At 34.9% G+C, this 12,895-nt stretch overlaps 1 protein-coding gene across 2 annotated transcripts in view; it reads right to left on the reverse strand.

The window, feature by feature from the left end:
- Positions 1–4,927, reverse strand: part of LOC139150901 (alpha-N-acetylgalactosaminide alpha-2,6-sialyltransferase 5-like) — a 417,953-nt gene extending 413,026 nt beyond the window's left edge. The window contains exon 1 of one of the 2 annotated variants that reach the window (XR_011556298.1): positions 4,761–4,901. Coding sequence is in view for 1 of the 2 variants with exons in the window: in XM_070723360.1 (XP_070579461.1) it covers positions 4,761–4,766 (6 nt within the window). In the remaining variant the exon portion in view is untranslated. Of the gene's footprint in view, positions 1–4,760 lie in introns of both variants that reach the window. The other variant, XM_070723360.1, reaches the window with a different exon arrangement.
- Between the last annotated feature and the right edge of the window lie 7,968 nt (positions 4,928–12,895).

The following is a 12,895-nucleotide window of genomic DNA, read 5'->3' on the forward strand; positions in this document are numbered from 1 at the left end:
CCATGGCTAATTGACACTTTATATAAAACAGCCAAACCTAATAGACACTGACAATATACACAATATCATACACAAAATGCAAAGAACGAAGATATGAACGGTGTGTTGAGTTGCTTTTCCTTTTTTATATGACAATAAATACGATAAATGAAATATGGTGCCTTCCGTCTACATATTCCACAACTGAAACTGAAAATACAGATGTAACACAGATGTAGTAACCAATGATATCTCCATCAAACAAGATTTCTAGAGAAATTGAAACAAAAATGACATCAATAATACAAAAGGTTCATTCAACACACAGCTATTTATAACAAGATTGGAACTAATTTGGGATAATTGGATGGTGAAGTAATGTCGGTTTAATTTGCAAATTTAAGCTCATCTGCTTTTCTTTTACTTGTAATGTTTTTAAGAGTAACTTGTTATATTTCAACACTCAACTATAGAGCACAAAACACGCTTTAGAAAATTTGCAAAATATGAAGACCCAATTATCCCAAAACAGTTCCAATTGGTTTTATGTACTCTTGTTGTTCAGCTATATGGAAATTAGACAGACAGATAAATGTTGCAGTTTTCGTATCCTTAATAAACAAAAAATCAATTGCAAAACATATTCAGATATTTATCCCCAAAACTTTAGCATTATTCGTTATTAGTACACAATATTTTGAATATTATAAATTAGTCAAAACGTTTATCATTTAATTGAAATATTAAATAAGAATATTTTGAATACACGTTTGGAGTTCATGATTCTATTCTACATGCAAATACCTATCATTTGATATATCACTTGATAGTTGAAAAGTAAGTTTAGAGTACTTTACAATTGATTTTTGTAATTTTATATTGTGTTCATGAAAATTAGGTACCCGTTTGTATTATGCAAATTAAATCATTGCAGCCCTATTTGTCAGCTGCATATCGTCTTTTTTCATGAGGCAAAGATAATAGGCTTTCAAATAACGTTTGATGTGGTTGTGTGATGCGGTTCTATGTGTTAAAATTATTATAATATCGTTATTAAAAGGGGAAAGTATATTGTTCTACATTAGTACGAAAACATTTTAGTAAAATCATTTTAATATCTCTTTGGATATCAATTTTGTATTCTCCGTGCAAATACCTTTCATTTGATATATCACTCGATAATTTAAAGTATGTTTATAGTAGTTTATAAATTTCTAATTTTATATCGCCTTTATGCAAATAGGATACCCATGTAAATTATGCAAATTAAGGGCCACGTCCGTACCTGACAGCTCCACATTGTCAATTTTCTTGAAGAAGAGATAGTAAGCTTTTAAATAACGTATGATGATGCTGTAAGATTTGGCTTTTTGTATGAAATTCTTTTAAATATTGTTATTGAAAAGGGGAAAATATCTTTTAATATAAATATGACAATATTTCAGTAAAATGAATTTAAACATATTTTTAGATGTCGTTTTAGTATTCTACATGCAAATACCTTTCATTTGATATATAACTCGATAGTTTAAAAGTATTTTTCGAGTAGTGAATAATAAATATCTAATATTAATCGCATTTATGCAAATTGGGTACCCGTGGGACTTATGCAAATTAGGGGTTACGGCCGTACTTGACAACTAAAGTTGTCTATTTTCTTCAAGTAGAGATAGTAAGCTTTCAAATGATGTATAATGTGGCTGTATGATGTGGCTGTATGTGTTCAAATTTTTAAGATATTGTTATTCAAAACGGTTAATATTTTTTTCAGTATTAATATGAAAATATTTCAGTGAAATCAATTTAAATATCTTTTTGGATATCAATTTTTTATACTACATGCAAATACCTTTCATTTGATATATTACTCGATTGTTAAAAAGTATGTTAAGAGTAGTTTACAATGAATTTCCTAATTTTATATCACATTTATGTAAATTGGGTACCCATGTGAATTATGCAAATTAGGGGGTTATGGCCATACTTGGCAGCTCCATATCGTCAATTTTCTTGAAGTAGAGATAATAAGTCTTTCAAATGATGTATGATGTGGCCGTATGTAAGGTGGGTACATTAAGTGTGAAAAATGGGTGTGTCTCCGCTCGCCTAATACATAATAGTTTTACCGGAACAGGTTGTTCAAGGAAGGAAACACTTCATGGGGGCGTGATGCTACGAAATGAACGGGACATTTCTGAACACGTAGAAAAACACTCACATAGGAACATGAATAAGCACACCGGTTCATATTTTTCAATTGACCTGGAACGCAGATACCTGCGTACAGAGGTTATCTGACGATCAGACCTTCAAGTAAATTGACTCTACAAACCATGAAGACACACAGACCTGTACGCAGTGCTAACTACCTCTATGCGTAGAGAGGTTTATCTTGCTATTGAACACACTGTCTGATAACCGACATCGTCTCTGTCAAACCATGGAGGTAACACATACTTCTGTGGTCAAACCACAGAGAGTAGGGCCCAAGCAAGACACTCTGCTGTCTGTGGTCAAACCATAGTCTTTGGCGGAGGGACTGTCAAACTGTGGTCAAACCCGTACAGGGCTTGGCTCTATGACGTCATGGTTTCGGCTGCCAAGAGTTCTCTTTGCCACAACGGTGTCGTTGCTGCGAATCGCCGGTCTCAGAGACAGAGAAGACGGTACAATTTCCATTCCCACTAACCGACAACTTTCCACGGCATTAAACACGAGATGAAACAGCAAGTTATGGTCTGAATCGTGCCAATCGTTGTTAGGGAGCGTTCACTTATTATAGCCGGGGGTGGGATGGCAAATTCTTCCTGCGCATCAGTCAAAATAAGTGAACCCCCCCTACCCATTGCACCAAAAAATTGATGACCCCCCTTTTAAGATGACAAAAATTTCATGACCCCCCCCCCGTGTTGCTTGCGTAAAGCTGCACACACAAACACCTCTTGAGGGGGGGGGGCGATAGAATCAAAAAAAAAATCTCAGATTTTTTCAAATGACCCCCTTACAAACTCACAAGGTGTTTATGTTCAAATTTCCCCTTCTGACTTGCTATAATTTTGACATTACCCCTCAAAGGGATTGGATAGAAATTACAGGTGGATTGCAATATTTTTTGCGCAAGCGTGTGTGTACAAAATTTTAATATTTGGATTAAATTGATAATCAGCTGTTGATAATGTTGATTCACTATACATGGTAGTCTATGAGAAAACTATGTAACACTTTTTCAATACAAAATTATATCTATGCATTTATAGATATTTGATAATTGACATAAAAGTACTTAATTGGAATAGGGTTGTTACAACTGGTATGTGGACAAAAAATTTGACTTTAGAATTTCACCAAAAATGTTCATCCACTATACATGGGAGTCTATGATAAAATTGTGAATAATTTTTTCCGATGAAAAACTTGCTATACTTGTGCACATACAGATGTTGAATAATTAACATAATTGTAATTGATTAGAATATGATGGTTAAAGGTGCATATTATGTGTACAAGAAATCTGATTTTGGAATTTCACTCAAAATGTTCATCCACTAAGCCCTTATACATGGGAGTCTATGAGGAAACTATGAATAATTTTTTTCCAATACAAAAATAGATAAAGCTGTGTATTTATGTACTCTCGATTATTAATATTAATGTACTTGATTAGACTAGGGTGGTAACAAATGGATATGTTCGCCAGAAATTGGATTTTGGAATTTCACCAAAATGTAGATTCGCTGTACATTGGAGTCTATGAAGAAACTATGAATATTTTTTTTCAATACAAAAATAGGTAAACCTGTGTATTTATGTACTCTTGATTATTAATGTACTTGATTAGACTAGGGTGGTTACAAATGGATATGGGCGCAAGAAATTGGATTTTGGCAAAATGTTGATTCACTATACATTGGAGTCTACATGTATGAGAAAACCCTATACAAAACTATCTAAATCTGTGTATTTATAGACGTTTGATAATTCATTGTAAAGTACTTAGTTAGACTAGAATGGTTAAAGGTTGATATCTGTGCAAGAAATTGGATTTTTGAATTTCACCGAAATGTTGATTCACTATACATTGGAATCTATGAGTAAACTATGAATAACATCTTTACAATGCTAAACTAAATTAGTTTGTGCTTTTATAGGTGTTTGACAATTGATACAAATGAACTTGATTTAAATAGGGTATTTGAAAGTTTAGATGTTGACAACAATATTTATATTGGAATTTCACCTAAACGTATAATTTCCCTTTTCATGGTACCAGTAGTCTACACGTAAAGTAATTTCACTGACAAAACTTGCTATATCTCTAATATGTAAGTAATAGGAATTGTTCATTTAGAGTAAGACAAGCCTCAGAATTGCCAGGGCAAGATGTCCATGTGACAGATGATTATACTTTTGTTCGGATTTACATTTAAATGACTTCAGAGAATGAAATCATGCAGCGAATCATTTTTATCTCCCAGAATATTTCTGAACACTGAAACTGCTTTTTGACGGGACGGATACTTATGAAAATTAAGTGACCCCCCTCTGAGCTGTTTGAAAAATACATGACCCCCTCTTTGCAGTTTTCAAATTTAAGGTGACCCCCTGGATTTTGCCGGCCCACCCCCGGCCGTAATAACTGAACGCTCCCTTAGGCACTGAGATTACATGGGAAGGGCTGAACACACACCGATTGGAGTACGCATATGGACACAGGTCAAACTACAGCAGGTGACGTTGAGGGTGGAAAATGTTAGTAGTACTACTTATCGAGAACACTTTACCTCCATTTTACATGCCAACTTTGACTGCCTTCTGTCCCCAGTTATTAGGTTTCAGACAGAATGTCCACATCCGTGTGTGAGTTCCGATTGCTTGTCATTAATCACGTGTCCAGGTGCATTGTGAACCGTAACGCGTCCATCCGTGTGTTTACTGTTGGCCCCGGTATGACGTTAAACAGACAAGAGATTGATTTTTTCTCTCTCGCTGTCAACTCAGCCAGTCCTTAGCAATTAATCAAATACAGTATCTCACTTCAAGGTGCAAGAACTCGAACTGTTTTGCTAGTGATGCCGTACTGTACATTTTTTAAAAAGTGCAGCAAAGTTTGGCCATCAGGTAATTGGTTCTAGGATGTCGGGCTTAATGCCTGGAATATCGAACTTAATGCACGAGTCAAATATTAATTATTAAATCATCGTCAAAATGATAAATTTCAGGAGTCCAGAATGTTTATCTTCGATCACATTAGACCGTTGGACAAAATAAAGGCACGAGCCGGTGCTCCGTGCTGGTTCACCAATTATCATAGAACTGACTGCCAGTATGACTTTTAGGTATACATTCTTCCTTTTAGTTTTTTTGTCCTGTGTGTCGACCACCGTAACGCGTCCTCTTGGGACAGCATACCACCAGAAGGTTAAATAAACAGTTCGAAGTGATGTTGTCAGTAAACATAGAAAATTTTAATGAATGGCATTTTCAGGCACAGCCATTGTCAGCTCCCGCTCACCCCATAATATTTCAATGCATTTCATTGAAGCTGCAAAGGTCACTGTAGGCGTCTTCTACGTGTATTTAGGGTGGTTTCTTTCAATGTAACTACAAATTTCGTGACTCAAAACTTGCAATAGAACAGACTCTGACTACACACACAGAAACAGTTTACATTCTAATTAGAGTACTATTGGTCAATGCAACTGCCCTGAGTGGTGTAACAGAACCAAAACTAGGACTGGTCAAATTCCCTGTCAAGGTTCGAAAGTTTTCTCCTCTCAAAAATTCCCCAAAGCCGGCGAGAGGCAATTTCAATGTAAATCTGAAAGAATATGTTGAAGGACCAGATTACTGGTATATCATCAACGGGCAAAAGAGGGCGCGAAGAGGCAAGCTAGTAGCCTTGACGGGCTCCCTAAAAGGCATCAACAGTACTAGCATTTACAGTGTCTTCATCCAGATTGTTCCTATCAATAATAGTTCTTGGGACAAATGAGTATTTATAAATATCTGTATTACAATGGGGTATCTTGAAACAACGAGTATTTATTGACGCATATCTTTCAACTATGTTATGACAAGTAAAGGTCATTTACACCAGCTCTGTTCAACTGTCATTGGGATTTGGGTGCATGGCGTCAACACACGCTAAATTAGACTTGGTTCAAGTCGGTGAAAAATAAAAATCATTTGCAACAGTTTCTTTGGCGTCTCTTCTATTTCATACAAACCTATTTTAGATTTGGCAGCTCGGGTCAGGTTTTCCTTGCGATCGAACGTGTTAGCTTGGAGTATGCGCAGAAGGTATTTTCTGTTATTCCGGGTTAAACTCCCCTGTGTCGCGTTCACAGAGCTGCCAATGAACTCTGGTATAAGTAATATTAGTCACAGCATGGACGTACCACAGACCTGACAGACCCTGTGGTACGTCCATGGTCATAGGTTATACTGCAGTGGGACATAAATCAGTTGGTGGATTTATAAAAGTGGCGATGTGACTTCTTCAGACAATGAGTTGTTTCAGTGCAGGGGAATAATACTGCCAACTAAATGAACTCTCTTATATGGTTTTATTTTCAGGTTCCCTTGAACAAAATACTTGCGGTGTTCAGAAGTACAATACAGTTTTCCACCGCTTTTCGAAGAGTCGTAGAAGAAACTATCGCGATCCTGTGTACACAGAAATGTACGTTTAGAAAGTGGAGCTGTGAGGTCTCTCAGTCAAACATAGACGTTATACCTGCCTGTTCACCAAAGCTTGAGTAGTTTAAAAGGCAGGTGAAATATCTTCGGCAGACGCTGCCAATAGATTTAGCAATTAATTTATACAAACTTAAATGGGATATTCTTCAGAAATTGTGAATTTTCCGTATATTTGCATGTTTGTATACTGCTAGTAGAAAGTTGCCACAATAAACCTGTCAAAGCAGAAAACATGTAAAGCACGATACAAAAGTATGTTAATTCTCAAACCTTTCGCGACTATAACTGCAGTTTTGGTCGTAGGAAATATTTTCGTATCGCGGGAATGTTAGAGCTGAGGTTTCGATTCAACATGATTACATATTCGGATTATTACATATCCGTATATTTGGATATTTATTATATATTCGGATTATTACATATCCGTATACTTGGATATTTATTACATATTCGGATTATTACATATCCATGTATTTGGATATTGATTACATATTCGGATTATTACATATCCGAATTGTCGTAGAGGATGTTCTTCGCAGGCACAAAGCATTCAACGCAAACGTTAACACCGGCAATCACCAGACTCAACTGAAGGCCATTGTTCTTTCTCCTGTGGGTCATTTGTAAATGTCATGCTAAGGTTAGCCAAGGCTTTTACGATGTAAATATGAGACCTGTAGTCCCAGGCCTGTCTCTAACAAAGAGACGTGAAAGCAAACGAGGTCAGTTTCGCTGACCATCTAGTAGGCGATTTGCCATGAATTGTGCGTATCTTCCAGTCTAGTGTAGCTGGTTCGTGGTAATGAAAATTCGAATACACAGCAAGAAAACTGCAGGCAGATTTCAGTACATGACTGTAACAGTCCCTAGGAAATAACCTCTGTTACAGGACCTGTAAATTGGTCAGATATCAGGGGTGCATGAACAGGTCTGTATCAGGCCTGGTATGAAAGGAATGTGTACAGTGATGTATTTTTCTGAGTGTATCCAGTGCTGTGACCACATAACTGAAATACTGGCCAGGTGTACAAACAGTGGTGTGTCAGTGTTGAATTTAGGCTGCGTTCACAAAAATGGTTAGGGGACTGGATGAATTCAGGGGGGATTCGAAATTTTTGGGGGTAGTAGAGGGGGAGCTTGAAAATTTTGCTCTGCCTGTAGGGGGGACTTGAAAATTTTTTGGTTCCCTTTCATGTTTTACATTTTCCAACTCCAAGTTTTTGTAGGTAATTCAATGAAAATGAATACCATTTTCATGTCATCCAATTGTTGTAATGTTAGTAATAATTTAAGAAAATCTAGAACCATTTGTCACATTTCATGACTTTTATCTCGAAAAAATCTAAACGTGTGATTTGTCATAAAAACCAAACGAACCTAGTAACAGGGCAGAAGCTGCAACTGTTGATGATTTTTACAATATTTCTATTTAATATATCAACTACAATTTCTTGCTGTCTCCCTACAGCATAATCAAACACACAACATTTGTTTGTCGACAAAGCCTGTATATATAAATATGTATTAGGTGTGATAATTTAATCAGTGACAGTCAGTTGTCAGTGATACAAATGCACGGTACAAATGCACAGGCTGTGATAGCAAGCTGAATACTGGACAGTTCAACATGCTGTAGGGAGTAGAACAAGAACGTAGTTGTATAAACTGAACAAAAATATTGTCAAAATTGTCAAAGTTAATACAGCTACTGCCTACGGGCAGTGTCACTATCAGATACTGCCCTGCTACTGCAGTGTCACTGTCACTGCATACCTGAGCAGTGATAGAGATAGCTCTGACTCTGATGTACATGGTAGTTGAAGAAGAGTTTGTGTCAAATGACGCTCATGACAGTGAAACATACTTGTACACAAGATTAGGCCAGAGAGCATATGAGAATAATATTAAAGAAAAAAGATAGGGTCACCATGTTCAATTTTCTAAATTTTCATATTCACGTCATAAAATAATACAAAAGTAAAACTTTGAACAGTAAAGATTGAATGAAAAAATATGCGACTAGATGGAATTATAATAATTTTTAACCAAATTTGCCATTATTACACCCAAAATTTCAGAGATTAAAACATTTATTTGATGGAATATTTTAATCTTCCAATATTGCCAATTTTGAGTAGCATCTAATTCATATATGTCTTGTACTTTTGAAACAAATTTTTGGTAGGTCACTGTACTCAGTTTTTTACAATATGGCAATTAGCCAGAATTCACAATTTGCATACTCTCTCATGATCATCATTTTGTGTGCTCTTTGCCAAGAGCAATTGACCTGGCCAGATTTAGATTAACTCAAGTTGGCTTAGACTGATACTGTAAATCCAAAAAGTTCACTGATGCATTTAAAAATGAATCAATTTAAAAACTTGCCTTAGAAATATGACTTTACAAAGTACTAATAACAGGTAATGTTGAACATCTGCGAGTGGAATGGAGCAATATGTGTTTATTTTGTCTGCGCGCACATCTTTTACAAATATGCGTGCTTGTGATAGTTGGGGGAATTGAAAAATTTTGATCATATAGAGGGGGGACATTTGAAAAAATTTTAGGGTATTGAGGGGGGATCTGAAAAAAATAAGATTTCAATCGCGATTCCTCCAGCCCCCCCCCATCGTTATTTGTGAACGCAGCCTTACAGGGCTGCGTTCAGACCCCTACAGGGTCTGAAAATTTGTCAGATTTCATGTGTGTATATTTTCAGTAAAATGAGCCAATTTTGATGACAGAAATAAATACAGGCATATATTTGTGTGCACTTTAAAAAGACTGACCCTTTTACAAGTCTGTGCTCACGTTGCTGTATACAATCCTTTAAATACAGTGATGGGATATGCAGAAATTTCAAGCTCTAGGTGTCACATCACTGCATTGACACTGTGTGGACAGCACTATAATTAGCCATGTCATCACAGCACTGGCCACAGACCCTGTACATCAGCCCCTGTCACAGCAATGGACGTCTTTTAGTCCAGTCAAAATAGGGTTAGACCCACCACAAATTGCAACAGAATTTTTTTCTTCGGAATGCATTTCAGAGAGGTACCCAGAACAACATATTAAAAGTTTACTCGAATCCACCTTGGGGAAATATGTCTAATTTGCATAAATCAAATATGGTGGCCAACCATCCAACAAAATAACATAATTTGCTATATATCACATGTTAAACAAGCTATTTCAGTGATTTCAAAGTCTGACACCAGTAATTTGGCCAAGGGAATTATTTTGGAGGTATAATGTTCCTTATAGGTACTTTATTAATTTGCATAATTCCAATATGGCGGCCAACATTCCTACAAAAGACATTTTCGGTCATATACCACGTATTAAACAAACTATTTCAGTGATTTTAAAGTTAAAAGTATATTTCTTTGGCATGGACAAACGATTTTCGAGATGCTATGATTTGCATAGGTAATTTGTTAATTTGCATAAATCCAATATGGTGGCCAACATTCCTACAAAGGACATTGTCGGTCATATACCACGCATTAAACAAGCTATTTCTTTGATTTAAAGTTTTAATATTTTTCTTGGGTATAAGAAACACTTTAAGTGGCTCAATTTTAACAAAGGCCCTTTAACAATTTACATAAATTAAATATGGCTGCCATATTAATGCCCATGGCTTAATAGTTTCTAATATAAATAACGGTTTTGATATAGTGTTTAGCACTAGGAAACTATCAAGAAGAAACTGTTAAGTCCTTACGTGTGATTTTTCTGTATATGACGACTGTTAATGTTAATGTATGTTAGTCTTCTAAATGATATATTCTCTTTTTAAATATAACGTTGAATTCATCTGTGTGTGGCATTTTCGTAATTTGTAAGGGTGTTTAACACTACAGTGTGAAAGCATGTAATCTGTAATGTTTACTGTTAAAAAAGAGGTGTTCAAAATCTTTAGTTTTTAATTTATACTTAACCCCCTTCTTATGGATGGGTGCATTTTTCTACGATCCCTTAGATGATAGGCAAGAAGTCATCACACATACCAGTAAAATACAATAAACACAACAAAGCTAAAAAAAACAAAAAAATGATATGACCGGAATAAAAAGTGTCGTAATACACACAAATTGAAACTTAGCACTATTGCAAACAATGTCAGATTCATAAAAACTTTCTGGACACACAAACTCAAAAAATCTGAAAACTGCATGCTTTAGCAAAGACTTACAATTAATCCAAACACATAATCCAACTATTACACAATACAAACAAGTACACCAGGAGTCGTTTTTCCAAGTGTCATTTTTCCAGATGTACATGTTTGTATCGTGTAACAGTTGGATTCTGTTGGGCTAATGAGTTGTTTGAATTGATTGTAAGTCTTTGCTAAGCATGCAATTTTCAATTTTTGTGAGTTTGTGTCTTGATCAAGTTTTTAAGAGTCTGACATTGTTTGCATCAGCGCTAAGTTTTAATTTGTCTGTATTGTGGCATGTGTTATTTTTGGTCACATTATTATATTTTTTTGCGTTGTTATTATCTTTGTTTGTTTATTGTATTTTTGCTGTTATATGTGATGGCTTCTTGCCTATCATCTAGGGGGTGTACCAAAGATGCACTCGTCCATGAGGAAGGGGTTCAGTCTAAATTAGAAACTAAAGATTTTGTCCACAACTTTTTTAAAACAGTAAACATTAAAGATTACATGTTTTAACACTGTAGAGTATAAAGCACCTATAAAATCACAAATAATGCCGTACACAGATGGATCCAATGTTATATTCAGAAAGAGATTATTATTAGATGACTAATAATCATTAACGGTTGTCATATTTAGAAAAATCACGAATAATTAAAATTGCATGACTTTCTTACAACTCAATAGTAAATGCACATCAACGTATACGTATTTTAATATGTTTAGAAGTCATATATGTAAGTCTACCAAATTTGCTTTAACATTCTTCTCAAAAAACAATATATTTATTGGGTATTTTAACGAATTCAGGTATCACAGACACCTATTAAATAAACTTTTATTCGTAAATGGATGTTATTGTATGTAAATTTATTGTATATTTTCTACATTTTTAAAAATAAATGTTCAAGGACTTAATGTGGAGCTGCATGTTGCCAACACAGTTTTTTTCGAGGGAATATTTCTCATCTAAGATGACAAGGAAACCCGTACAAACTATTTGTGAAATGTAATATTTCACTTGAAACAAGAGTATATCCTTATTCTATAATGGCATGGGCTGAACGACTGACACTAAAAAAAAAGTGCTTAAAATCATGGTTAGCAAAATAAAAATGTCTCTAATTCAAAATGTAAGAATTTTATTGCAAAACAAAATAGTTGTTTTGTTATATAGCATTTAAAAACATAATGTGAAAATTTCAGAAAATATGACCCAGCCAGAACAGAGTTATATTCTTTGGAAATCTTGAAATTCAGATAAAAGGGAAGCAGAATTCGGGTGATTTGCATACATTAACCCCTCTGCAACTTACGACTGCTTGCCAAGCTGAAAGGTGAACCTAACCAATTTTTAATCTTGGGTTAACAAATTAATAAAAATTGGAAGAATATTTGCAAAATACAGTGCGTTGGGTGCAGTGCCCTCTTGACAGTTTTTTCTTGATATTCCTATTCCTAAAAACTCTACCATAACCTTATTTATATTAGAAGCTATTTGGGCATTAATTTGGCAGCCATATTTAATTTCTGAAAATCATCAAAGTGTCTTTTAAAAAACATTGAACCACAAAAGGTGTTTCTTCATGCTCAAGAAATATAATTTAACTTCAAAATACATTTTATGACAGAAAATTTGTTTTGTATTTGATTTATGCAAAAGTGCCAACGCAAATCATTGCACCTCAAACATCATTTGACCATGCCAAAGAAATATACTTTTAACTTTGAAATCAGAAATAGCTTGTTTAACCCTTTGACTGCTGTAATTTTTACACCAAAATTTTAATGCGATATTTTACCAATTTCTGTGAACATTTCTGTACGTTTTTTCATAATTTTGGACCAAATGGATATCATTTTTCAGCAGCTACCGATTTTAATCAAAATTTCGGCAAAAAGCAGAAAAATTGACTGTGGTACATTTTATGAAGTTGAAAAAATTTACTTTGGCGCCAAAAGGGTTAACACGTGGTATATGACAGGAAATGTCTTTTATAGGTATGTTGGCCACCCTATTGGAGTTATGCAAATTAAATAAGT

The sequence above is a fragment of the Ptychodera flava genome, chromosome 15, assembly GCF_041260155.1.
Source record: "Ptychodera flava strain L36383 chromosome 15, AS_Pfla_20210202, whole genome shotgun sequence".
Taxonomy (NCBI): domain Eukaryota; kingdom Metazoa; phylum Hemichordata; class Enteropneusta; family Ptychoderidae; genus Ptychodera; species Ptychodera flava.